Consider the following 27,876-nt stretch of genomic DNA (forward strand, 5'->3'; position numbering starts at 1 on the left):
AGAAGGGTCCCAGCCCCAGCTCCACAGCCGCAACCTGGTGTCCCTGGGGCCATTCCCCCCCTGCCCGGCATAGCCCCCCACCCAGCCTGCCCCCTGCTCCCCAAGCCCCTGGGGGGGCACCCAGGGGCCCTGCATCACCTCGCTGACCCCTGCAATCCACGCAGCCCCCGGCACTCACCGTCAGCCCAAGCACCAAGCTGGGGAAAGGTTTCGCACGGTGCTCCCTGAGATGCCTCCTCTGAAGGCAGAGGCAGCCGCTGGATTTAGTGTTCCAGGTCTCCACCGCTTGTCCAAACGCTTTCTGGAGCCATTTGGCCACCCAGGATCCTGCTGTGCTGCATCCCCATCGGTCCTGTGCTGGCAGCCTGGCTGTCCTGGAGAGTTCCGTGACTCAGGGACAAGAATGGGACAGGGGATGACACAGGACCCACAGGGATGGGCAGGGGCCAGGGGTGCCTCTGGGGCACCACCCCAGAGTAACCTCCTCACTGCCCCGTGCCTCAGTTTCTCCACTACCAGCTGCTGTGTTTGCAGGCTGCAGGTTATGGCACTGCAGTGAGTCAGACCTGCTCTGTCCCCCCTGCTCCCAGCAGTCCTGATTTGGAGGGGGGATAACCCAGGACCCCCATGGCACCAGGACCCCAGACCCTGCCAGCCTGCCTCCTTTCAAGACTGTTAGCACAGACAGAGCGGGGCACCACGGAGAGGAGGGTGCCTGGGCTGGGGGACCTCACCACCATTGGACAGGGGGGACAGAGAGCTGGGAAGGGCTGGAGACATGCCGTGCCGAAGGATGCTGGCACCGCCAAGGTCCCGCTTCCCCGCCGGCAGACGGGACCTGGCACGAGCCTCGCACGTGCCCCGGCACTGGCTGCATCCTCTCAGCTGCTGCTTCGGCACTGCTGACAGCAGGACAATGGCAAAGCCTCCGCGGCCCCCATCTTCGGTGGGGTTAGGGGACAAAGCGGTGTTAGGATCCGCTGCCTGGCTCCAACCCCCCAGAGCCTCAGCCAGGCATAAATATTTCAGGGGGCTTGGCAGTTTTCTAATAACCGGCAACAAAGATAAACACCGGGAAGAGCAATATTTTTCCATGTGGGCTGGAGGAGTTTAATATTTTATCACTCAGAGCACAAAATATTTATGAACAATCTCATGTCAGTCACTGGCTGAGGACTAATCATGACCTTTCCGAGCCAGGGAGGACACGTCCCCACCACAGAGGGACAGCCAGGCCTCCCCTGCCCCTTGCACCCCCACCCCCCCAAGCACCAGTTTTGGACCACCAAGTCACCGGGGAACAAGCCCTGGGCTGCCAGAGGCACAGGGGCAGGGCAGGGGCTGAGCTCTGCCAGCCGGGTGAGGTGCTCCGGCACCTGGCATTGCTCCAGGGCACCGTGGTGGTGATGTCCAGGCTGCTCGCTCGTCCCCAGCTCGGGGACAGGGAACTCAGACCAGCATAGGCAGCCCTCCCTGCCTGCACCCACAGCTGTGGCACCAGGCAGATGGGATGCCAGGGAGGCACTGTGTAGGCAGGCTGGTCCCTCCTGCCTCAGGGGCACAGCAGTGCCAGGCCCACCAGCAGCCCTGGGACCTGGCTTTACTGGTTTTACTTTCAACATGTTCCCAAGAAAAGCACGAATGCCACCTCCCTCCAGCCCAGCCCAGCTTGGCATGGCAGCTGGGACCCTTCCCCGCTCCCCCCACAGCTTGTAGAAGCCAGGGACGGTCCCCTGGCCCCACTGAGTTGACCGGACAGGGAGCAAGCGCAAGCAGCGGGGACGCATAGCCCTCGGGCAGCTCCCTGGCTCGGGCAGGGGGTGTGGGGGGCAGCCTCCACCCGCAGCCCGCTCCCCGCCACGGGGCAGGACGGCGCACTTAGCCAAGAGGCAGTGAGCAATGCCACCGGCCGCCAGTGAGGAAAAGCATCCACTTTATTACAGACCCCAAAAGCACCCGTGGCAGTGCCAAGAGGACCAGGTTTACACGGGATGTTTCCATTTTTCAGCAAGGGGAAGAGAAGAGGGGAACAAACCCAACCAGCCCTACTCACGGCTCTTTGGTGCTAGAAAACACGTGGTGGTGCAGCAGAGAGAAGCTGTGGGTGAGAGGGGCACTTGCAAAGACGAGGGGGGACACCCCTGCCATCCACCACCCCCCCCAAAAAACGCCTGCAAGGAATCTGCGACGCATCTAGAGACACACAAACGGCAAATGCATTTCACTACCACCACCCCGCCCCAGCCTGCACCTACCCCGCACTGCTGAGCGCTCAGGAGACCCCCCCCCACCTCCCGGTGTCCCCAGAACGGTCAAACACCCTTTCTGCAAAGAGGGAGAGTGGGTCCCGGGGGGAGTCAGCGACCAAAATCTCTTGGCTGGAGAGGAAGGAGGTGGGAAAGGCAACTGGTTCCCAGTAACTCAGACCCCGGTGGAAGGCGAGACAGCCAGGTCTCCACTTCACTCTTCTCCTCTCTCAGCAGCAATGGGCTCCTTGGTCCACTTATCTGTGACCTCCTGGTTGCCCGCATAGCCCATGTTGGGCAGCAGGCCTGGGGCTCCCTCCCCGTCCCCGGTGACCTCCAGGTCCAGCTCCTCGAAGGAGGAGCCACTGGCTCCGGACTCGCTGTAGCTGTGCTCGCTGCGGTTGTCCGCCTCCTCCCGGCCACGGCTGGCTGGGAAGGGCAGCAGGATGGAGGTGGCCACTGAGGTGTCTCTGCTGTCAGTTGTGGCCTCCATGCTGATAGAGCTCGTCTCACTCATGGTGTCGGCCCCTGGGATGGAGAGAGAAGAGGCAGGAGTGAATGCTGCGGGAAGGAGGCAACGGGGATGGGAATGGGGTGCCACAGCTTTTGAAGCCACCAGAAACCTCAGAGACATCAGGCCACAGTGGAGACCAGCTCCTACCTCTTGTCACCTCCTATGCCTTTGAGAAGTGACCAGGCCAAGACAAGCACAAGCTGCACTCAAGCAGCTCCCTGAAATCAGGGCACCCCCAAGCTGGCACAAACAACCCCCGGCTTCCCAGCCATGCCCTGGCCCTACCGCTGCTCTCCATGCACACGCTGAGGACCTGGCAAGCCCTTCCTTAGGGAGAATGCCCAGCCTGGGAGCTGGGGGACAACCCTGCCCCCAGCACATCACCAGGAACGAGGCGAGGAGCAGGACGCTGTGCTGCGAGGGTGATGGGGAGCTGCAGCATTGCCTGAGCACCCAAGGGGAAGATTGCATGTGGGCAGGTCCTCGGATGTGAGGCCGTCAGAGGCGGGTATATATCCAGCCTCATGCCAGGGCACCCTACCACTGCCTTCAGCACCCCCTACAACCCACTCCCGCTCCCTGCGCGGCTCCCCCAGAGCCGTCAGCTCCAGCAGCAGTGCAAAGGCAGGCAGGGCAGTGGCAGACGGGACTCAGGGTGCCAGAGGATGCGGGGAACCTTCCCAGCTCACTCGGCACTTCTCCATGTCACCCGGCTGCCAGCCCACAGCCCCTCTCACAGCCGAGCCCCGCGGGGGCTGCCCCTGCCTGCCCAGGTGGACCCCTTGGCCCACCACCCCCTCCCCACATCCCTGACTCATTAGCTTGGTCGACAACACAATTAAGGAGTCGACAACGAGATGAGTGTGTCAGATTGAGACCAGCAACTCGGTGCTGTTGCTGGAGCAACCAGCCAGGAGACAAAACTCTCCTGTAAAACATTAATCATTGTTGATTATGACATCACAGATCCATGTGGTTATTTATGACATCACGGACCCATGTCGCTGATTACGACGTCGCACATCCACGTTGTTAATTACGACAGCGGCAGCAAACACTGGGCAGGCTCCTCCATCATGGCCCTCCCTGCTCCACCCTCTTCCTGCCTGCCTCGCACCGGCGGGAAGCGCATGCTGGGCTCCGCCGCTTCCCGGAGGACCCTGCCGAGGATCCTGCCCCACGCCAGGAGGGAAACCAGGAGGAGCCCCGCTTGGCAGCGGCACCGGCGGAGGACCGCGGCTTGCCACCAGTGGGGCCGGGAAGTGGCAAAGAGGATGGTGACAACTGCAGAGGGGCTCCCAGGCGGGAGGGGAGAGCCCGCTCCTTCACGCTGGCTCCTGCCAGCGCAGCTCCATCCCCAGCCGCCAGCACGGGGCTGCCCTGGGCTCCCACAGGCATCTCCAGCCTCCCCGGGCTCCTGCAGCCGGGGTGCCTGGGGCTGGGCTGCTCGCCCTCCTCCAGCTGCGTGGCAGCCACAGATCTCCTGGAGACCTGCTGGGGAGGGAACTTTCCTTCCAAACACTCTTAAATCCCTTTTTTTGCTGTTTTTCTTCCTGGCCTGGGCAGCTGCCAGAAGAACTGCTTGTAAATGGCAGTCCTCTGCCTTCTGAGCAGCAGCATCCCACAGTCCTGTGGCTGAGCGAGGGCCATTCGGAGAGGACTGAGCAGTGGTAGCAGGACATGGAGCAGCCAGGAAAGACCTATAGACGCAGCACACCCACTGCTTCATATTGGCTGCATCCCACCTGGATGGCGTATTGGCTACATCCTGCCCAGTGGGCACCCAGAGAGGAGCCTGAGCCTCCAGCCTCTCGCCTCAGCCATGGTACGCAACCGCTTTGGCAGCTGGCACAAGCCAAGCCCTGGGCCGCCCACCCAAGCGGTGCCCAGTGACCCCCCCCATGAAAAAGAGAAAAGAACCATCACCCGCCGACACGCGCCGTGTTTGCTGCAGCATCAGGGAGCACCTCAACACGGAAACTACATTTACTCTAAGTTAAAAAGCATGTTCCGCACGCTGCTGGCCAAGCGCTCACCAAAGGGGACGGCGGCCACTGAGCGGGTGGCAGAAAGGCGGGAGATGCTGTCCCACCTGGCAGGACCTCAGCAGGGCAGTGGGTCAGCAGGGAGCCCTGGGAAGACAGAGAGCTGTGGGGGATGGAGGGGAGTGCACAGACCCCGAGCCTTGAAGCCAACTAAGGGTTTGCAAGGTCTCTAGTGGGGATCTCAAAAAAAAAAAAAAAAAATCCGATTTGGCCAAATTGGTGGCCTGAGGTGACACGGACATGTTCCCACCATGGCTTCATGACAGCTCACATCATTCATGGTCACCTCATGTCCCTCTGAAAGCTGGGACAAGAGTGACCCCAACCCTCAAGCCATGCCCTGCCTGCGCAGCACCCCTCCTGCATCACCCCAGGGGCCATTTCGTCTGGGAAGCCATCATGTAACCCCATGCCACAAAGCAAAGGAGCTCTTGAGGAGAGGAGCAGCAGCTCAGGAAGGGGAAGACAGGGACGAAGCCAGCCTACGCGCTGCTCCAAGCTGCCACCATGGGAAAGCACTGCTGTCCTCACCCCTGCAGCCGCCTCCCTCTCCCCCGTTCTGAGGGCGACAATAAATCGAGTCTTGTTTCCTTTCAGCCAGGCACTTTTTCACCGCTCTGTCACTTCTGATCATGTTTAAGCAGCCTCAGCTGGCAAATTTGCCCATTTCAGCAGCCTCGCTCTCCTCCACGCAGGACAAGGCTGGCTCCAGCATGGCCACCCAGCCTGGCTGGGGATGGCTGGCTGGGGCGGCCAGGGCAAGAGATGGAGCCGCTGCTGCTGGGGACAGTGTGGGGTCAGCTCTGGCAGGGGGATGTGGCAGGAACCCCCAACGGTCCCAGCACAGCCCGGAGAAGCCAGGCAGTGAGTGTGGTGGGGCTCCAAGAGGGCAACGAAAGCCTTGTTGGAAGGTGCCTCGTGGGCAAGCAGGGGTTCGACTCTCATCTCGTGGGGACAGAGGTTTCCGTCAGCCCTCGCATCCACTTCTCCATCCTGCCCCGGGCACCTTGCTTGGTCCCCCAGTAAGCTGCTGCCCATTCCCTGCATCCTACTTCCCAAGGCCGGTCCCTGCACCAGGAGCCTGCCCAGCACCCGGATTCAGTGTGGCTTTTCCCTCTGGCGTGCAGTGAGGTGCTGGCCGTCCCGTGGAAATCCCCCTCTCTGCTGTGGTCCCTCAAGGATGGCGTAGCCATCCCGCTGCACCTTCACTCAGCATGAATGGGGAACCTGGGAATTTTTATTTGGGAAAAAGAGGCACAGCCTGGGCTGAAGCCCCACCAGGGTGCTGAGGAGCCCTCCAAAGGCTCCTAGGAAGGGCCATGTAGGAAGACGGGAGGCCAAGCAGCCAACACCAAGAGACCAGCTGGGGATGGACGCAATGGGAACCACTCACCCCACGCTGCTAACGAGCCTGGCAGGAGCCGGCGCCCACAGGCAGCTCAGCCCTGTGCCACCCCGGGTATCGGCATCCCCAAATCCCCCTGGGAAGGAGGACCGGCTCCTCTCCCGCATCGCCCCATCATGATATTGATGCCCGAATGTCACTCCCCTCTTGGTGCACCCAGGCCTTCTCCCCCGGTTCGATCAAATATTCATTGCCTCTGCCGCTAAATAATAGATCAATGCGCTGCCAGGAGGGGCACAACTCCTCCGCGCTTGCCGAAGCTTGCACACAAGCCATCGGGAGAGGGGCTGGGGCAGGCAGACCAGCAGGAAGGCACAGCAGGAGCTACCCGCTGAGACCCTTCTTGGGATGTACAGGCAGGCAGAACAGGCAGGGCTCTTTGGAGGACAGAAGCAAGTGGGGACAAGGCAGAGCACGTCAGGGAAGGTGGCCCCCCATGGCACTGGGGCTCAGCGGGTGATGCCATCGGTTGCACCCAGACGCTGCTGGACAGACTCAGCTCCAGGCAAATGAGCACCTGAGACGCTGGGCAGAGCCATGTGCTTAGAAACCATCTGTGTTCATGCCAGCAAGTCTGTGTCGAGAGGCTGCTTTTGTTTGCTTCACCTTCCACGTGCTGCAGCAGGGTCACGCTGGAGAGCACGCTGCTGAGAACGAGCCGGGAGCGAGGGCCCACTGAGCGCTGCGCTGATGCCAAAGCCCTGGAAAATAATTAAGTACAAAACAACTAATCGTGATTGACACTGGCCCCCTGGAGACCCGTCAGCCGCCTTCCAAAAATGCTTTCCGTCTTTCCGATGACCCTGATGATGGCGAAGAAGGGACGGAATTGGTGCGGAGGCAGCCGCAGCCCCTGGCCCCTTCCTTGCGTGCCAAGTGTGTTCGTCCTCAACGCAGCTGCCAGCGCCCTGCTCCGCGCAGAGTGGTGGCAGAAAGCAGAGACCCTGAGCTGTGTCCCGCAGCTTCTACGGCCATTGGCTTCGCTCGGAGCCACGGGCACCCAGCACCTCACAGGGTGAGCTCAGGAGCAAGGACAGCAGACGACAGCCTGAAGGGAGAGATGCGCTCCAAAGTCAGGAGGCTCAGGAAAACAAACCCAAGCTTTTCTTGCACATCCAAGTCGCTTGGTTCCACCTGGCACCAGCCACACCGACAGGCGAGGAGAAACGGCAGCGCCTTCTGCCGGGAACTCCCGAAGTCTTTAATTTGAGGAAAGCGTAATACAGCTGCTGGCAGGGAGTTTCGTGAGCCGTGACCAAAAGGTGCTGCGTCCACACAGAGCATTACTAAATATGATGTTTCCTCTGAAATTGCCTGCTTATTGCTGTTATTTCAGTATTTTCTGAGAGGGAGGGAAGAGCAGGCTTCATCTGCTGCCATGTCAGGAGTGACAGCCCAAGGCTGCCACACATAGAGCATCATCAGCTGCCTCAGGGAGAGGAAAAGGGAGGACCAGTCTCAATCCGTAAGGTGTCATCTTCAAGGTGTTGTCTTCAAGGTGTCATCTTCAAGGTGTCTCCTTCAAGGTGTTGTCTTCAAGGCGATGTCTTCAGGGCATCTCCAGCAAGCGTCTGGCCAGAGAGGAGATCTGCTGGCTGCCCTCTCCAGCGGGATCTCCTCTCACATTGAGGCTCAGAAAACCCATGTGGGACTTCGGCGTTGAGATGTGGAGCCCAAGGAGACCAGCTGCCACCTCCCACCTTGCCTCACGACTTTGACCCTGCTGCTGAACCCTGCTGCAGCCCAACGGCTGCTCAACCGCTGCAGCTGGGGCAGTGCTGCCAACAGCAAATCAAGTCCCCAGCATCAGCAGGCCAGCGACGGTGGGACAAGGATGTTCGCCGGGCACTGTCTCCCTTCACACAAGCCTAGGACTTCCCCACGGGGTGCCACCCTACCTAGATGACAGCAGTTATGCCGGCCTGGGGCACCATGACATTATGGGGATGCAGGAGATTATGGGGACCTCCCAGATACTCAGACGAGAGCAGCACAAGCAACCCGAAGGCTTGCCACATCCTCAGCCCTCTCCAACGGACGGAGCAAGGATGCGATGCCCCGCCAGACCTGGTTCTGCTGCCGTGCCCAGCAGCGACAGTGATCACAGTGCCAACATCCAAGCTCAACTCTTTAGTCTTAGAGGCAAGGCCAACCTCTCACAGCTATTATTATTTTAAGCTGGTTTTGTGCAGACTCAGCAGATGACACTGCATCAGATTGCACCTACAAAAGCTCATCTGTGTGACTGGAAGGGGAGCGGTGGTGGAGGAGCTGCTAAGAGCTGCTGCCAGGGAGCCCGGCCCGGGGCAGGCGTCACCCACATGAGAAAGTCCAACATCATTTGCTGTCTAAAATTGGAAAATCTTTCCCAGCCCTTCTTCCAGCAGGGAAGGGGAATCCCCCACCATGGGCGCACCGGCAGTGGCGACCCAGGGAAAGCACTGAGACAGCCGGGGTGCAGGGCAGCAGCTGCACCGAGCATCCTCTGGCCATGCCACAGGGCTGGGCACCCCCAGAGCAGTGCAGAAAGGAGCACAGGCATCTGCCAGAGTCACCGACCTGAAGCAGCTTTTGCTCACATGGGTCCTGCCGTCCCTCTCTGAAACCATGGGGCAACCATGGGAAGGTGCTGGAGGGAGCGGGCTGTGGGGCACCTTTGGCCAGCCCGGACCGGCGCCAAAAGCAGCCGCCCGATGCAAGGCAGACAAAAAGGTGAAGCACTGAGTAAGCACTGCGAAAATACGGAACCTCGAAGCGCTGGGAAACTGCTCCAATTAGACCCTTCATTGCAGCACTAAATGGACAGAGCTCCCAGAAAGCAATTTCCAGGCTTGCTTTTATGCCGCACGCGATTAAGAATTAAAGCAATCCAAACCTGAAGATGCGTTAAATAAAATGACCAAACTCCCTGAGAGGTGAGGAGAGCCATGGTTTTTTCATGCCCGTTACACAAGCGCAGGCAACCCACGGGGCAGGAGGAGGCGGCTGCCCCCGCCAGCGGCCGGCTCGGCTGTGCCATCCAGCGCCCGGGAACGCTCGGCTAGCCGGCTCCCGCATCTCACAGACATGTGAGCACGTGGGCCGGCGACGGCAACTAGCATTTCGGGTTACTATAGCACTGCTGTTCTGCGCCTACAGCCATTGTGGTCCCTTCCTGTATGAATACATCCAGGCTCCAACAGATCTCGCTGAGCAGATGCTATCGGGCAACTCCACCACCAGCTACAACAACCTGGTATTTAAGCTCTTTGCAATCCCAATATGTAACAGATGAAGATGAGATCAAGGAAGATGTATATGACAAGGAGAAAAACAAGCCCAGCTGCAACCAAAAGCTGTGAGATCCAGCTCTGCTCTGAGAACAGCGAGCTGGTGGCTTGGCAGCAGCTTGGCTCTCGCCCCGATGCTGCAGGGGTGCCCGGGTGCTCCCCAAGGCGCAGTGTGACACCTTGGGGACGAGATCCTATCAGCCAGGGGTGAGGGGAAGAGGTATGCTGAGACTCAGCGGTTGGGTGCCAGGTGGGCACAGGTCGGCTCCTCTCTGCCTGCTTAGGTGGCAGCACCAGGGACACCAGGACCCCCACCTTTGGGAGGGTTGATGCCAATGGAAGACGGAGCCCGTGCGCAAGCCACAGATACCTGTGATGTCTGTCTGGGCATCCTCAGCCTCAGCTGCAGCAGCCCTGCTCTTCCTCTCCAGTTCTTTCATTTCAGGCACGTAGAAGTCCCCTTGGCGGGCAAGGGGACACACGAAGTAGATGCGGTCCTCCTTGTAGATCTCGATCCGGGGGTGGGCACACAGCTTCCTCTCCTGAAAGACAGCAGGCAACTGCGGATCAGGGATGTGCCCTTGCCCCCAGTCCTGGCAGCCCCCCACCACATGGACCTGCCAGCCTGGCAGCATCGCAGACTGACCCACTTCTCCCACAGACACGGGTGGCCAGCGAGGAGCGGTGTGTCCCGTCCTGAAACTGCATTGCTCCTTTCCCTGTCACAACAGCCCCCCACGTGCCAGCACTGGCGGGTTCGGCCCTGGGGGTGAGCAGCCGGCCGGGCTCAAGGAGGAGATGCTGAAGCCCCAGGGAGACTCAAATCCCCCAGCTCAGCCTCATTTTTGGTTGAAGTGAAGCCCTTCATTTCGGGCTGAAGTGAGGGGTTTCAGGGAGCCCAGCAGCTGCGTCGCACAGGCCTGCCAAGTCTCAGGTTCCTCCTGGCAGCACGGCCCCACGAGCAGGCGTAGCACTTCTCCACTAATTAATATAATCCAGAGCCGACAGCTCAAGCAGCTCCTTTCAGAATGGCGAGGGCAGGGGGAGTGGGAGATGAATCCCTGGCATTTCAGACAACTCCCCCTCCTCCTCTTCCTCACCCCACCTCCCCCTGGCAGCACACTTCAAGACCTCAGCCCCCGCAGCCTGCCAGGGACCCATGATGGGGACATGTTCCCCCCGAGCCGTGTCCCAGCCCACGCTGAGCCGGGGCTGCGGGGACTCTCGGGGTGCCAGGGCCTGGCCGAGGAGCAGCTGGACCCCCCTTGCCACCCCCTCCTCGCCCGCCTGCCCGCCAGCTGCTCGCTGGCAGAGGGGGCGGCTGATTACAAGCCGGGTGAGAAGGGAGAGTGTCTCTTCAGCGGGTTTTCTTTTTCTTTCTTTCCCCTCTTCAAATCAGTGACAGCTTTTATTTAACCCCGGAACCACCCTGATCATCCTCCTTCTCCTCCCTTCCCTCACTATCCTCTTCTTCCTCCTCCCTACCCCAAATGTCCTCTTCTTCCTCCTTGCTTGACTATCCTCCTCTTCCTCCCTGACCCAACGATCTTCCTCTTCCTCCCTGCCTCAGCTATCCTCATCCTCCTCCCTGTCACATCCCTCCTGGCATGGCTTGCCCAGAGATCTTCCGGCAGGATCCCCATCTCTCCGGGGTTCTCTGAAGCCAGGGCTGGCCCCTCTCCAAGGATGAGCTCTATGGACACATCAATCATGACCTTACAAAAGCCTGTTCGTTCTGACCCCTTTCACCCTTGGGGATGGACCAAGCTGATTTCGAATCATTTATTTCCCAGCCAAACGCTATCACCAGCCAGAATCCACAACAGACGGGAGCCAACACCGATCCTCTCCCTGGCACTGGCAGCAAGGCCACCTGGAGAGCCACCTCCAAGCTGGCAGGATGCTGCGCAAGCAAGACAGGGAGAAAACCCCACGTGAGCCACTTTGGGGTCTATTTTCCCAGCAAAGCCTGCAGGAGCTGGCTCTGCAGAGCCCCAGTTTACCCAGTGGCACTACAGCAGCAAAACACAAAGCCCAGCAGAAGCTTTATGCATCCCGTCCCAAAGCTTTTGAGCCTGAATTTCAGCAGAGTCCCTCTTCCAACTGAGGAGGAACCACATTCGCGATCCCGGTGCCGCAGGGACGCACAGGGACACGGGCGGGCTTCCAAGGCGCTTGGAGCCCGGAGTTCCCACTCGCAGGCAGGTGAAACAGTAACACACACAGATCAAAACTGTATTAAATAAAAACAAGCTGGGCTGTTTTTAGCAGCAGAGCAGAGGCGGCTCATATCACTCCTGCTTTTTCAGCAACAGCACAGACAAGAACCCTCCCTGCCACTCTGCCCCTTGCTCTACCAACCACAAGCCCATCAGTCAATCTTCAGCTCGGTTTGTTATTTTAGGTTACTGCAACACATTCCAGAGATGGGTATCTCCAAGATTCGCAGGTTTTTTGGATGCATCCAGCTGGCCCTCCACCACTTAATGCAGATGGGGACAACTCAAAGGATCTTAGAGCAAAGAGACCTTCACTAAATTCATATGAGGTCTCTAACCAGTCTAAAACCTCAGGGCTCCAGTCCGGCCCCCAAGACATCCCAAGCTGACTTCCAAAAGCCCACCCTGGGATTCCTAAACAGCGGATTTGGGACATACCCTCTCCCTACAATTTACCTAGGTTGCTACAACTCCCCTTCCAATTACACAGTCATAATAGTGACTCCCCCAAAGCACAAACAATGCCCCCTCCATGCACACAAAATGTGGGAATCGTAGCTTTTTAAGGAATAAAAATGCACACCTGTATGAAAAGCAGGGTCCTGGACTGGCTCTTAAGCCAAATGCTGCTTTACACTCAAGGTTTATCCTATAAGAGACGAGGATGCTCTACCCTACCAGGGTGGGAAGCAGCTTTGTCTCCCTGAAGCCAGAAGAGCCCAGGGGCCCTGCAGCCAAAGGCCATGGCCATGGACCAGGTCGGCGGGATGATGCTGAAGTGGCCGGACACTCACTGTCAATACCAACGCCTGCCTCGTTACGGACAGCTACAAGGATGCTTAATAATTGACTTCTTCCCAGTTCATCCAGGGTTTTTCCCAAAAGGAGCTGGAGGGAAACCAGAGCCTGGTGGTCCTAATTTATGCCTTTACAAATCAAGTTGGCCAGCGAGCTGGCTTCTGCTTCTGCGCTTCTTCCCGGAGCAACCCAGCTCCTGGCAGAGCTGCTGCACAGCTAAGCACCGGCAGCTGGGCTCAGGAGAGGACAACATTCCCAAGAAGGAGCAGAGAGGTGGCAGCTGGGAACGCTGTCCCGTCCAGGCAGGGACGAAAGGGATGAGGCTGTATAAAGACTTGAGGAAAGGGCAGAGGTGATGAGGTGGAGAGCCAGGACAACAGAAATGGATATGGCGATCGTACAAAAAAATGGATAAGGGAATCATCCAAAGGGAATGCAAGGGAGATCGCCCCTGTGATGATTCCAGAGGAGATCAGGAGGCAGGCAGAGGCCAGGCAAGCATAGGCAGAGGTGCAGCAAAGTGCAACCAAGAGGCGGGTGTCAGCATAGGACAAAGCGGGCTTAGGATTATCCCAGCGGAAAGGAAGGCTGCAAGGCTGCTGTAAGGGAAAGAAACAACCCAGAGAGACCGGAGAATAGAGTCCAAAGGTGAAGGCGTAAGCAGAGAGCGAATTAGCAAAGGCTCAACAACATGGCAAAACAACAGAGACGCCCAACAGGCACTAATACACTCTGCAGCCGAGGAGGAAGCCCCTTGCTAACTGTGCGGCTAAGCCAACAGATGGAGCAGCAAGGTGGACGTGGAGTTTGCAAGGCAGAGCCCTCGAGTCAAATCAAATGCCGTCTCACACGGGCGGAGGAGCTCAGCGAGAGGTGAACAGTGGGACGCTGACAGAGTCAGGGCCAGGCTTCTGGCTAGGACAGCAGGACCCAGTAAGTAGGGCAGGGAAGGGAACTCGTCCCTTCGCAAGGTTGTACCGAGCCACCTCCCATCTCAGCCTCCGCCAGGATCTTGCCCTTCCTACGGCCAGCAAAGATGGAGGCGGCAGCGCAGCGCTCAAGGCTTATTTCTATGCAGGACCCTCCACCGGGCACCTGAAGCATGGGATTTATTGCACGTAGTCCATATAGTCAAGCTACACATACACAGCAAAGGCCAATGCATCCAGAGCCCACCAGTTCAGTCCTGACATGCACAGCAGCTCTGGCATACTCCTGCTATGTCAGACCCACTGCTTCCCATGAAGTCAACTCCTTCTTGGCCCATCTGAGGGCCATGGCGGGGTGCTGCTCACTATCATCTCGGGAACAAGAGTTTATGTAGGGGAAGACTCTTGCACTCCTCTTTCCCAGGTGAAATAATACCCCACCCAATCTTTACCCCGGTTTGTTTCCAAATCACCCACCACCCCGACACCCTGTAGAACTTTCTCCAGGTTGGTCTCATCCCTCTAGGAATGGAGCATCCCCCAGTCTTGTGCATCAGAAAGGACAACAAGGAATATGCACCAAACCAGCATGTCAGGAGACCTTCCCCAGCAGTGGGACGTGGCACCTCCCCAGTGGCACAAATTTTCCTCTCCCCACTTGTCTGTTAAGGAATAGACCCCATCGTTTGCCCATGGAACAGCTTGGGCATGGCCTCCTGGCTGGAGGATGCCCCTGCTTCCCCAGGCGGGCGGGAGAGCAGTCCCAGGGCTACAGGACACATGACGAGGTGACTGAGACATGACCTGTAGTCCTTAAAATCCTAGCAGAATTGTGCCGAAATGGAAGGAGGTGGCAGGGTGCTCTTGCTGCCCCATGCCCCTCGGTGCCTGCCGGGAAGCAGAAGGTGAGCTGGGGCACTGCGGGGACCAGCTTTGTCACTCTGTCAGGCTCGTCTGCTCAAGAATTCAAATGCCACCAACTGGATCTGCTTCATCTCCCACTGTTGGAAGAATTCAGCTTGTTACGAGACCAGCAAACGAGCCTTGTGGATGCTCTCGGAATCCTCACCATGCCTGGCCATGCTGGCACTCAGGCTCCAGCTGAACGCACTGTCTGCCCCAAAACACTTCTAGGGTCTCCTGCACCAGGAGGGGACCCAGATTCAGGGAGAAGCCGTTGGGTTGTTTACCAGGGGCCATCTCAACATCAGTTCAGCACAACATGCCCGGTGCTGCCGCTTGCCTCTGCTCTTATGGCATGGAATGCCAGGCCACCATCACAGTGAAGCAGAAGGGTGCCGGCTCCATCCGCATCCTGCTGCGAGCCCAGAGGAACCCCAGCCACCGGAGGGGGTTTTACATAGGCAGCTGGAGAGCGGGGTCAGCCCACCGCCAGGTTGCAGCCAGGTCCACCCTGCTACCGAATTGGACTGGCAGCCTCAAGTACGATTTGCTAGATGCCAGTGATGCAGAGTGGGTGTCTGGCTCCTGCCCCGGGGGGGCGTGGGGGGGATGCTAAGGGACACCCCTCCAGCCCCTCTGCTGCACCAGGGCTCCCCTCCCTCCATTTATTATGCTGCTGCACCTGGAGGAGGAACAGATGGATCAGTGCAAACACACGGGGGGCTTGTGCCCATCTCTGGGGGTTGCTGCTCGCCAGGGGGGCTCACCAGCATCCCCCCAGCCAGCCAGCCAGAGCATCATCGCACCCTCACTGACACGGGCCTGCCCTCGCCTGTGCCACCAGCACTTGGGCCGCTCCGGTTAGTGCCAGCAAGTCAGCTGGCACGCAGCATAGTGTGGGGGGACTCCCAGGGGACCCGCCAGCCCCGTCCCCACATGCCAGCACCTCCTGCCTGCTCAGGCAATACAACTCCCCCACGTCTTGCTTCAAGCCGGAGGCGTCCATTCTCTCCTCCTCCTGGCAAAGGGGTCGGACGCTTCAGTCCCAGGGATTTTAAAGAAACAACAAAACCATGTGGAGCTGAAGGGCCCTAAAATCACTTGCTAAAATTAGAGCTGAAACTGAGCCACCAGCTAGGACCGGAGGGAGTGCGCTGTGTGCCACATCCTCCTCACTTCCTCACACACTCCACGCTCAGTGTGTCATCCCCGCTTATCTTAGACCACGGGCGCTAGGTAGTGCAGAGAGGCTTTGCAATTCAGTTTGCACAGCACCCAGCGCCCTTAGGCGCTCGCCCAGTTCAGCCAGGGGACTGACTGCTTGCTGGGCCATCCTGCCATCCCAGACCCAGACTGGGGATGTCCCTGTTTCCATTTCTCCTTGCCCAGACAACAGCTTGAGGTTAAACACCTCTTTGGTCCCAAGTCCGAGCTGATGAAAGCAAAAAAATACAAAGGCACCCCTTCCTCCCTGGGTTTCAGGCTTGGTTTCAAGGTGTGCTTGCAGCCCAGCAAGCCAAGCATCTCCTGGGCTGCCCTACAAGCAGCGTGGCCAGCAGGTTGAGGGAGGGGATGCTCCCCCTCTGCTCTGCTCTCCTGAGACCCCACCTGGGGCACTGCCTCCAGTTTTGGGGTCCCCAGCACAAGACAGTCATGGACCTGTCAGAGCAGGTCCGGAGGAGGCCACGGAAACGGTCCAAGGGCTGGAACACCTCTGCTACAGAGAAAGGCTGAGAGAGTTGGGGTTGTTCAGCCTGGAGAAGAGAAGGCTTTAGGGAGACCTTACTGCAGCCTTTCAATATATAAAGGGGGCTTGTAAGAAAGATGGAGAGAGATTTTTTTACCAGGGCCCGTAGTGACAGGACAAGGGGCAACGGTTTTAAACAGAAAGAGGGCAGGTTTAGATGGGACGTAAGGAAGAAACGTCTTGTGATGAGGGTGGTGAGACACTGGACCAGGCTGCCAAGAGAAGCTGTGGGTGCCCCATGGCTGGAAGTGTACAAGGTCAGGTTGGACTGGGCTTTGAGCAACCTCATCTAGTGAAAGATGTCCCTGCCCCTTGCAGAGGGGTTGGACTGGATGATCTTTGAAGGTCCCTTCCAACCCAAACCCTTCTGTGATTCTGGTCCTTGCTGCCGAGCCGCAGACTGACCGCGGAAGACACGGTTGAAGCCTGCGTGCCTGGGGCTGCCCGCCGAGGGGCAGGAGTCAGGCAGGGGCTGGGGAGGAACCATCAGCCCAAGAGATGGTCTGGGCAGAAGGGAGGACAAGCTGCTGGAGGGAGAGGCAGGCAGACCTGCTTTACACCAGTAATACCTCACCTTGCAGCTCAAGCAGGGTGCACGTGGAGCTGGCAAGCCCTGCCTCCCAGTGCGGCCAGCGCTCAAAGCCAGCTCCAGCACACGGCACAGCCACGAACACCAGGCTGCCAAGGGCTGCAAAACAGCTGCTGCTTCCCAGCCTGGAGAAACTCACATTTCAGAGGTGGTGAGACTGCTCCCACACACATGCACTTTATTTTCAAATCCTCCAGGCTGCGAGGTGTTTCAGAAACAGAAGGTGATATTATTGCAATCAAGAAAAGGCCATTTCCGTCAGCCAGCAGGAAAAATGAGCGGCACCACCGGCACTACAGCAGCAGAAAACAAAATCTCGCCAAAGGATAGCAAATCTTCCAGGTAGCAAAATACAGCGCCTGGCAATTAGCACCTCCCATGCCCATCAGCATCCCTCGCCGCCCTCCACACTAGCATGCTTCCCCCCTTCCCGCAGCAGGCCCCTGTCCTGCCTGCAACCAGGACACTGCCCTGCTGACGTGACAGCACTGTGGCTTCGGGACAGGCAGGTGAAAATCAGCCCCTGAGATCCTCTCTGCAGCGGCGAGAGGCAGTGCATTTGGACCGTGGGAGCCGCGAAATGCCAGGCTCGATAGCTGGGAGAGTTTTTCATTTTCACCTTGGCGAAGGCAGCCCGCCATGCAATTTACACCTTGCCCGCCTGCCCGCGCTTCCCAGGGCCGAATCACCCAGCTGCTCCCGCCCCAGCGGAGCCGCAGGAGCTGCAAAGCAGCAGCTGTCAGGCACAGCCAAACCGAGAAGCAAAGGAACAAGCCTGGGTGGGTTGGTGGGTACCGGAGGTCCCAGCACCCTGACAGGGCTGATGGGGACCAGGCACAGGCTCCCAGGTTGCTGCTGGAAGCCACTGTGAGAGTTGTCAACACTTTTCTCCTCCCTGGGATGGAGACGGAGATTCCCTCCCATCCTCCGGCAAAAGGGAGGAAGCTTCAGACCTGCCTCTCTGCAGGCACAGACATGCTCCGGGCCTCCTCCCCTTCCAGCACCCACTTGAGCTGCAAGAGAAATCCTGCAGCACATCCAGGAGCATCCCCCATCTTCAGAGACGAGCCGGGCAGCAAGTCCCAGTGAGATAAAACCTTTCAGAAAGTAGCCATGGGCAGGCAAAGGCCCCGGTGTGGGGGAAGGACAAGCCCTGGACAAGGCTGCCAGCCCGGACACGCTCAGGTACGTTAGTCCATGTGCTTCCAGGGACATATTTTACTGCCCCCAACTATAGGAACATCACCTGCAGAATAAGGAGCAGATGGTGCAAACACACACAATTCATGAGGCTCAGGTCCCCCCCGGTGTCACAGTTATTTGGTAGTAATTAGTCCTGGAGCAGAGAGTTTCAGAAGTGAAGCAAACTTTTGCATTAAAAAAAATTAATTTTCCTAAAAACTCAGCGCTTTCCATGTCCCCACGTTCTGCCTCGCTCCTGTACCCACCATGGGTAAGCAAAGCCAGCTGGGGAGACGGTTCTTACCAGCTTCCAGGAGCTCCGCTATATGTTCTCACATTCTCCCTTCTACCCAACCCCAACCACATCCCTTCCTCTCCTCCTCCTTCCCCATCACTGCCACACAGAAGCTCTCTGAAGGGGACTTTGGTTTTAACCACTTGGAAAGCTCAAACACTGGATTTTCATTATAAGACAAGTAAACCGTGTAAACCCACATAGCTTCTCCTCCCTTGAGGAACCAGCCCTGGGTTCCTGTCCCCATCTCTAGGAACTCCATTGCTACGGGAGTGTGCAGGTTAACAGCGACGCACGAAAGGAGGCGGATGAGACCGCGGGAGAGGAGGACCACAGCTGGAGAGGGCTGCTTCAGCTTCGGAGTGCAGGTCTCCAGGGACCAACGCTCTCCTTCCAGCCCTCAGAGGATGCTTTTTCAGCATTAATTGCAAAGCTGAAGAGGTTGATGCAATGATCTCTGCCATCACGGATGATCGGAGCGATGCTAAATCGCTTTGCCTGCTCTGTTGCCTCGGCGAGGCTGCCAGGAGCAGCAGCTGTGGCAATTTCTCTGCCTCTTGTCAAGGCAGGGCCTTTCAGGAAAGGAAACATCACCCAAGACATTCTCCTGCCCATCTCACCTCGTCCAGAGAGCCAACTGCCGTGCAGCCTCTCACCCTGCGCAGGACATCACGGAGGTAAAAAGAGCCTCTCTGAAACATGGGTGTTTGTTAGGCTGCTCGCAGGGAGAGTAAGCCCTAACCTAGAGCACACCCCTGCCCCAAGACACCCAACACCACATTGTTTCTTGTGGTGAGAGATCTTCTTCCACAGCTAACTCACAGCTGAGACCCTGGAGGGCTCCTCATCCAGGTGGACATTCCCAACCCACCTTGATGGCTTTATCCCCTAGGCCACTAGCCGCTTGAGTACTTGCCCTTCTGCAATAGGGACGTCCAGCGGAGGCTTGTCATTCCCAACCTTCTCACACATGTCCTCACTCGTAACAGGTCCTATGATGAAACCCTTGTTTGGCAAAACCAAAGCAACAGAGATGGAGCAGGAGTGCCTGGTGCCCACAGCACGTGGGAGCTCTCGACCTCCCGAGCCAAGATCTGGGCTGCCTCCCCCAAATCTCAGCCCTTTCCTCTTGTTCTTTGACTCCACAAGCTGTCCTCTAGGAATCGCGGGCATCTCCAGCTGCTCTTCCACAGCTTGTTTGTCACCAGGACAAACTCAGGACACGCGTCACATTAATGGCCCCGGGAAGAAAATGGCATAGTGGAATAAATACCCCCCATCCCTTCCTACCTCCTTGAACAACCTTGTCTTTCTGCAATGCCCCCGGCTCCCAGGCTTCATGGAATATATTTCACGATGAGCTAAGCTCAGCCTCACACCATCCCTTCACAGCTCGGAAAGCTGAAAAGGGAAGCTGAAGAACTTAACCTTGCTGAACTTGCAGAGATAAAGCCAGCGGCAGCCCAGAGCAAAGCTGGGATGCAACCACCTGATTCCCAGACAAAATAGTCCCTCCCTCCCCACCGACGGGGACTTAATGTCAGGCTTATTGGCCTCATTGGGAAGGCAAGGAAGGTCACCAAAGAGGAAGACGGAGCGGGTTTCAACTTGGTTTGCTGAGGCAGAATGGGTAAGATGATCACAACGTCCATCAGCATGTCACCAGTACACCACGTCAGCAAATCTGACAGCAAAAAGCAAGTTTCCAGGATGGCAGGATCTTCCAAGCTATCGGCTAAGTGCAGCCAACAGTGGAGAAAGACTGTTTGACCTCCTGCTCAGTGAGGCCCAGGCTTGCCTCTGGTGACGGAGATCCCTCCCGGGCTCTCCGCTGCAGGACACTCGCTCACGGGCCACCGCTCACCCTTGGTTCACTGCTCCTCCTGCTCCTGCTCCTCCTGCCCTTGCCTCGGGGACAGACGCCTCCGTGTTTTAAAAGCAAGCCAGAGCCCAGGACAAGCGCCTTTCTGAATTTTTACAAATGAACAAGAGCCATTTCCCCACAGGCTTCCAGGAAAACCACCTTCAAACTCCCACATCCAAGAGATTGAACCTCTGCCCTAAAAGCAGGCAATCCTGCGAGGCAGAGGGCAAAGAACCAGTGACCCTGGCAAGCCCCAGTGTGATGATGACTCCCACCAGTGAGCTCGGCTAATGAAGCCCCCAGAGCCTCCAGCCACGGCATGCCGCCGGCGGTAACGATTTGCCCGAGGAAATCCCAGCGCAAACAAACAGTGCTGGCGCGCAGAAAGCAAAAGGCAAAAAGACGGGCAGGCTGCCTGCAACATGGGAAGAGCTGGAAATGCAGGCGGAGGCGAGGAGGGGGTAAGGGAAGCGAACGAGCGGCACCAGACAAATTCATCAGGGACCCCAGGATAGCTCCAGACATCCTCAAGCCAGGACATGCCATTTCAGCAGCTGCACATGCTGACCAACCTCTCCAGCTGCCCTGCCCAGAGCAGGCATGGGGAGGTGAGGTCGGGCTGGGCGCCTGCCTTTCCTCTGCAGCCCTCACCTCCTCCTCAGCCCGCCAGGGACCCTGGCACAGGGTCCCGGGGGGCTCATTACCTTGGTTTGGAAAGGAGAACGGCTGCCGAGCATGCCGCCGCAGTGTGCCAGGGCGTGCGGGAAGGCAATGGCTGGCGGTGCCGGTGGGGACACAAGCCGAGCGCTTCCAAAGCCAGACTCTTCTGCCGGCAACAGAGGCAGCAGGGGAGGTGAGCAGCTGCTTTCAGCGACCTTTGCAGTCTGGCGACTTTTCCTCCGCCAGCACAGGATTGTGAGTTTGACTGCGCAGATCAATCAGGAGATGAAATCGAAGTGAGTTAGGCAAGGACGGAGCCCAGCCTGACTCTGCCCTTCCACAAGCCTGTGGCTTTCCAGGTCCCATATGCTCCTAGAGGTGCTGCATGAGCCAGGAAAGCTCCAGATACACACCGTGCTTCCAGGTCTTTCCCTGCCAGGGAGCCACCTCCCCATCTCCACCACTGCTCCGCTCTCCCGAGTACCCCAAACCATGCGCAGCTCTGCATAACTTCATCAATGGCAGCACATCAACCAACGCCACAGCCATCAGAGCTGCCCCAGATCCTCATCAGTGGCCCCTGAGACCCGGAGGATACCCCTCCTCTTCCCAGTGCCGTGGATGCCCTCCCTCAAGTTCTGTAGCTGGAGGACAGGGAGGACTTTGGGCAAGCATCTTCTGCACCTCCGTCCCCATCCACCCCTTCCCCAAGCAGCTGCAGCTCATCGTGGGCAGGGAGCGGACTCTGCCCTGTGCCGCTGCAGCCCCATCCCAGGAAGGCTGCTGGGTCTAGGCTAGCAAGAGAGGAGGTGTTTGGATGCTGGTCCTGTGCCCCACAGCGCAGCATAAAGCCAGAGCTGAGCCAATACTACGAACCCCATAGTAGCTCCCGCCAGGTAACACAGCTTTGCAGGGGAACTGGTGGGGGATGCAGGTGAGGGCTTCTCAGGGAGGCAGGAGCCAAGCAAGGGAGGGACAAGTGAACATGGCACCTAGAGATGCATGTGAGAGAGGAGGAGGAAGATGCAGCCGATGGCTGCACTCCTCTGCTACAAGTTCACAGCATCAGGCAGCTCCTGCAGCCATAGCAGCCACTTCCAATTTGCTTGTCTCCTGAACCGCTCGGCAGAGAAGTACTGGAGCAAGTCTTTCTCTGACACTGACCTCTTGATAAGCTTTTGCCAACTCACAGTCTCGTTACTGTACTGCTGGGCGGATGTTACCCCAAGCTGTGAATCTGCACAGCGTGAAAAGAAGAGCAGCTGGCCACAGCAGATGATAGATATCTACCTTTCTGTATGTCAAGGAGCTGCCATCAGCTCCCAGCAGAAACAAAACCCAGAGGAGCAGCTGAGAGTAACTGGCCAGCCAGAGGCAGGGAGAAAATGCCGGTGTCCACAGAGGGAATGAGGCTGCAGTTTCCCTCCCTCCAGCCTTCCCGGGGTGCCTTACAACCCCATGGAGCAGGAACAGAGCCTGTCAGCAAATGCATGAAGCCAGCAGGCAGCTGTGGACAAATCCACTCTGTGAACAGCCACAGCGTATCTTCTTCAACCCCACGGGGCCAGGACACCCCTTCGGGTTTCATCTGAAAGGCAACAGCCCCCAGCGCCATGCTGGGACAGGGACGCCCAGATGGACCATTCTCCCAGCTGCCTTAAAGGTCTGTCCTTGACCTTCAAGCAGCACTCTTACCTTACGATCCACCCCGCAGAGCTGCAAAGATAAGGGAAATGGACACTGTAACAGCTTTAAATATACCAGATCTTCTGGTTGGTGGTGTGTGGAAGCGGGGGGGCAGAAGCAGAAGTTTCCAGGGGTCCTGTGATGCGAACATGTACCCAACCACAAGCTATCACTGCAATAAGCAGCCAGTCAGGGATGCAGAGCAATTACTAACCTTGCTCTCCCCACTGCACTCGGCTCCATCACCCCCCCTTCATCCCTCCGGGGTTGTTATAATTCCTCACATTAGCAGAAGATGAACAGGTAAAACCATCCATCTGTGGAGCGAGCACCCGGCGGTCATCATACAAGCCGCCAAAAAAAAATTAAAAAAAAAAATCACTCCAATTACTCCATAGCACCAGAAACTCCCAGGCATCCTTCTGCTCCCTCAGACCCTTTGAAATGTAAAGCCACACCGTTCAGTGTTATTTAATTTGGAGCTCAGCCTCAGCCCAGCAGAGCCTCACTGAGCTTTAGGAGGAATGCAGCCGTGCAAAATATAGATGTACAAAATCCAGATGTCAGTGCCCTGGAAGACAAGCACACCCCAAGCCCCACCAGTGACTCCATTTCGTGGTCCCAGTGTTTTGCTGTCCCAGTGTCGGAGGAGGCTGGCTGCGAGTCCCCCCCTCTCGGTGCTGGCTCAGGACTCCCGGCTCTCTTGGAGCGGCTGGCAGCCAGCACCCCTCGGATGCTACCTCGGTGTGAGCTGGAGCAGAGCTCAGCCTCGCTGCCGCAGCTGGGCTGCTCTCACAATCCTGAAAGCCTCTGAAAGCCTTCCTCAGCTCCCCCTCTGCACACAGGCCAGGAGATCCATATTTTGAACCCCCCTAAGAGATGAACATGGCAGCCACAGGAATCTGATCCTGTCCCAAAAGCTGTACCTAGGCTCTGCTCCAAGTCAGCACCGAAATCTCTTTCTAGTTTGTCTCTGCTACCCAGAAGGAAAGGTGACTCTCCATCATAATCTCCCCTCTTAGGCAGTTTTGTTCCTCTCCTCTGCGCTCGAGGCACATCCTTTTTCGCATTACAGCCCCAGCCCTCCTACCAGCCCTGGCAGGGCAGAGGCACCCTACCTAAGGGAGAACATATCTCTAACAAACCCATCAGAAATGCATCTGCTTAAGCCAGGCATAAGCCTCTACCTCCTCACGCTCACCAGCGCATCGAGGAGCCCAGGAAAGGCAAATATCAGGTAGGTGGGGGACAAAGAAATGGGATGCTGCCTTGGCACACCCGGAGGCACTGCTCCATCAGGTGCTGATCCACTCGAGGGTAACAGGTACCTTCGGTCTCCTACCAACGCCAGACACCGCAGAAGAGATCCTGAGAGAAGTCAGCTCAAGGGTGACAGAGGACAAGCACTGACTCATGCCTGAGCCAGACCCCAGGGAGCCACTGCCTCCTCTGCCTGCTGTGGTCTGACAGCAAGGGAATGAATGCCTTTTCTCACTCATATGCGATCGGACGGAGAGGTGCCAGATGCCTACCCACCCGGCCCACTGGCCATGAAGGTGAAGAGGCTTGCCATGGCTTGCCACTCATCTGGGATGGAGCAGAGGAAGCAGCACAGGAAGCCCAGACATCCCCACCGGGCTGCAGACCTCCATCGGGGCAGTTCTAACCTGGACTCATCCCTGCCAGCTCTGGGCACAGGTGCTGGAGTTACAAACTGCCAACGTTTCTGCTAAAGGCTTCGATTTTCCCTGGTTTGGCTGAAGCAGAGAGGCTGGAATAAGCTGCCACATGCTGGAAAAGAAATGGGACAAAAGGAGCCCTGGAGCTGAGGGCTCACAGGCACTCTCCAAAAGCCTGCAAGCCAAGAATTAAGCACAGCTTGACCTTCCTCTTTCAAGGAGCTCACAGACCAGGCTGCAAGCTGCTCTGGAGCCCTGCAACAGCAGAGGCAGCTGGACACCACAAAGATGAACCCAATCCTGGCAAATCCAGAGGAGTTCAAGAGGGCCAGGATTTGGCAGCATGATTTTCTGCAGCCTGTCAGGACAACCCACGTTCAGCACCAGGTGTTTACTCCTCAAAGCAGGATGGGATGTACTGGTTGTACGTAGGTCTGCACCGAACCATTGCACCTCTCTGTACCCTGCACCTGCTCTGTGAAGGCTGCGAGTCCCTACGGGTGCAGGCAGAGCGACAGCCACCAGGCAACAGCATAAACAGAGGAAAAGCACAGGCTGAGCCTGTGAAAGCCTTCCCAAGACGTGAGTGGCTCTGCAAACCACCGTGCCGGCCACAGTCACGAGGACTGGCAGCTCAGGACACCTCCAGCCTGCTGCCTCTACCCAAGGCCACCAGCGCGCAGCAGCATCAACTTGAACAGCATCCGAAGGGCAGTGGCTGCTGCAGACAAGCAGAGATAACAGGGTTATATATGTATGTACAGCCCTGTCGAAAGAAGAGACCCTGAAGGACTTTCAATGCGACCCTGTGCTTCAGAGCACACAGCTGGGCTCAGCCGCCTCGCCGGTGCTCCAGCCCCGATGTAGCCCCAAAGCCAGCGCCTCGCCTACGGCATGTAAGCTCTCAGCACGGGAAGGAGCAAGAACCAATTTTGTTCTTTCATCCCTGTGATCTGATCACCACCCAACCTCGCAACTCATCCATCCATATTTTGATTTGGCGCAGAACAGAAATGTTTTCGTTCTCCTGCCCTCCCCGAAGCAGGGCCTTTCCTACCATTTTATACCTAACTAGAATCGAAAAAGTGCAAGTTAGTCATAGGACGATGGTCCCTTTTCTGGAGGTAAAAATGCCACTGCTTTCAAATGTATTATCTCCCTGCTCCACAGGTTTCAAAGTGGGAGCTTCACAGCCAGGGAAACTGGGCCAACAGCGTTTGCTGGAAAAGAGCAGGATTTCTTAGAAGCTGTTTCACATTTGATCGGGTTCATTTTGCTGTTTCTCAAGACTGGCACAGCTGGCAAGGTCTGGCTCAGAGCACTACAGGGAAGAACCAACCCAGAAAAAAAATCATTACGACCCTGCTAAAATAATTGCAGAGAGGCAGATCAATCTCATCCTGGAATAAACTGACTAGCTGGAAAGGAGGGAAGACCCCAAGGTTTGGGACGGTGTCACTGCTTGAGAAAGCTGGACCCATCTCCAATGCCTGACAAAGAAAACCTTTTGAGCCGACTGCATCCTCTGGGATTCTCTATAAATACATCTGGGGAGAGCACACGTACAGATTGAGTCGATAAAGAGATATGACAGAAAAGCACTGTAGTATTTTACTCTCCCTCCTTGCCCAAGGCAAACCATTTCGGTTCTTTCTCTCCCTTGGACAGCCACATGAAATATCCCCAGCTTCCTCCGTGATCATTAATCCTCGCTGCAAAGGCGAGGGGGGAGCAAATCTTTGTGTCTGAGCGGATTTGTCTCTGTGACAATTTTGCAAGGCTGGGTAAGTCATTATAAGGCTACAAGCCCCAGCTTTCCAAAGCAGCGGCTGGGAGAGCGAGGTGGCTTCTCGCTCCCTCCCGGGATGAAAATGCCCCCCAGCAGGGCCATCGGCTGACAGGCAGCACTAGGACAGGCTTTTGGCCATCGGGCCATCAGGGATGCCCGCAAGGTTTGACATGCGTGGGAAGACAGGCGCTTGAAGTTTGCTCTCCTTCCAGGAGCTGCCTTTGGCAATGCTCCTGGGAAAGGAGCTGGGATGGTAATAAGATCAAAATGCTGGATGTCACAGGAAAGCACCCATGGTGGCAGGGACCTGGAGCTGAGCTGCCAGCTGGAACAACCTCCCCAGGGATGCAGTGGAGTCCCCGTTGCCAGAAGCTTTCAAGATGCAATCAGGTGCTAGATAACCTCGTCCAGGCTCCCTTTCCCATGAAAGGTTGGACCAGACGATCTTTCCAGGTCCCTTCCAACCTGGGCTGTTCCCATTCTGCAGTCAATCAGAATGGGGGAGGCCACGGTGTCCAGGAGTGCGTGTCCCACACCAGCCACTTCCCCAGGACCAGGACTCTTCTGCCTGCTGCTGGGGCGGACGCTTGCACAGAGTCAACAACAAATTGGGGAAAAAACAGGTGATTTCACACATGCGACAAGCTACAGATGCAGGGAAGAAGCCTTTGTAACTACCAAAGCTCAAGGCTGGCCAGAAAACCTCTTTTCTGCTCAAAGCAGTGATGCCGCCAGAGCTGCGGTTTTACACCTGTCCCCATGCAGCCGAACAGCAGAGCCGAAACTGAAGCCACGTGTTTGCACTTGCAAGAGGAAAGGCGCTTGCAAGCACAAGGTGTCAGAGCAGCAAGTATGGTGCTGGCATGTGCCGGGCAGCTCGCACACACGGCGACTGGCATACACCGGCCCGCCTCACACAAGTCGGCCATGCCGGCTCCATCAGGGCAGCACCCAGCACTGAACATAAAGCATGGCCAGTGCTAAGTTACCACTCGCCTGCCTGGACCAGGGAAAAACCGACAGCAGATGAGTAGTGGCCTGGGGCTGCCAAATTCCTCCGGAGATGTGGGAAAGCAGGGATGCCTGCTGTGAGTGGCAGGAGACGTGACGCAGAGCACCAGATCCCCATATGTTCCATTAGCAGCGCAGGAGGAGCACGTTTCCCGCAGACACAGGTTAAACGGACCCGCTTGCTGCACGAGCTGAGCCCAAGCCGGGTCCAAAGGTCCCTACGGCATTAAACAACATTGCCCACCAAAAATCCCTTCCGCCTGGCTCAGCTCCCAGCCTGCCCTCGTGGGCATCCTGCCCTCCCCTGCCCGCTCCCCCACGCAGCGCTGAACGCGAGGTCACTTGCGCTCACAGGACTGAAACGTCTTCGCAGGGTTTTGTCGCTAAAAATATTTAATAAATAAAAGTCGCCGCGAACGTGCCAACTGATGTGATGTGACATGCAGCTGGGGGTTGCCAACCGGCAGCGAGCAGGCGGCCTCGCTGGAGAGAGATGGCTGAAAACCACTGACCTGCACTGACAGCTGGGAGATGAATGTGCCTGCGAAGGCACCAAGCCCATGCAGAGACACCTTGGGGTCCCTTGCCGGTTCCAGCAGTTGCATGTCACCTTCCGGAGAGGCTCAGGCTGGAGCATCGCGATGCCCACCCCTCGCCTCCTCCTCCTGCCCAGCCCAAGATAAAGAGCTTCACTGGATCCTGGCAGAGAGCACACGCCAGCCACGGGTGTCCTCCACCACTGCTGGCCAAGCTACTCGGGCGCTCATCCTCAACATCAACCAGGCTGGTGGGCAACCAGGGATGAGTAGGGAGAGACTTGTAGCTTGCTGGGACCCCCATCCTTAAACTGTCTTTCCCTAAAATAAGATACAGCCAAAATCTCATCTACTTACATCACCTCTTTTACCAGCAGCAGAAACTGGGCGCGTAAAGCCTAGGTGAGAGGAGGGAGCATGATGGACTCAACGTGCACCACCACACGTCCCAACGCCCACCAGCCCCCAGGCAAATCAGAAACACTCACCCAAAGCCATCTCTGACATTGC

At 57.4% G+C, this 27,876-nt stretch overlaps 1 protein-coding gene across 1 annotated transcript in view; it reads right to left on the reverse strand.

The window, feature by feature from the left end:
• Positions 1 to 2,291: 2,291 nt before the first annotated feature.
• TEX264 (testis expressed 264, ER-phagy receptor) overlaps positions 2,292 to 27,876 on the reverse strand; it is a 42,266-nt gene continuing 16,681 nt past the window's right edge. The window contains exons 5-6 of the mRNA XM_059823307.1: positions 9,850 to 10,021; positions 2,292 to 2,774 (exon numbers count right to left, since the gene is read on the reverse strand). Of these exons, the coding sequence (XP_059679290.1) occupies positions 2,461 to 2,774; positions 9,850 to 10,021 (486 nt within the window). The 3' untranslated portion in view covers positions 2,292 to 2,460. The remainder of the gene's footprint in view (positions 2,775 to 9,849; positions 10,022 to 27,876) is intronic.

This window comes from Gavia stellata, chromosome 12 (genome assembly GCF_030936135.1).
Source record: "Gavia stellata isolate bGavSte3 chromosome 12, bGavSte3.hap2, whole genome shotgun sequence".
In the NCBI taxonomy this organism is placed as follows: domain Eukaryota; kingdom Metazoa; phylum Chordata; class Aves; order Gaviiformes; family Gaviidae; genus Gavia; species Gavia stellata.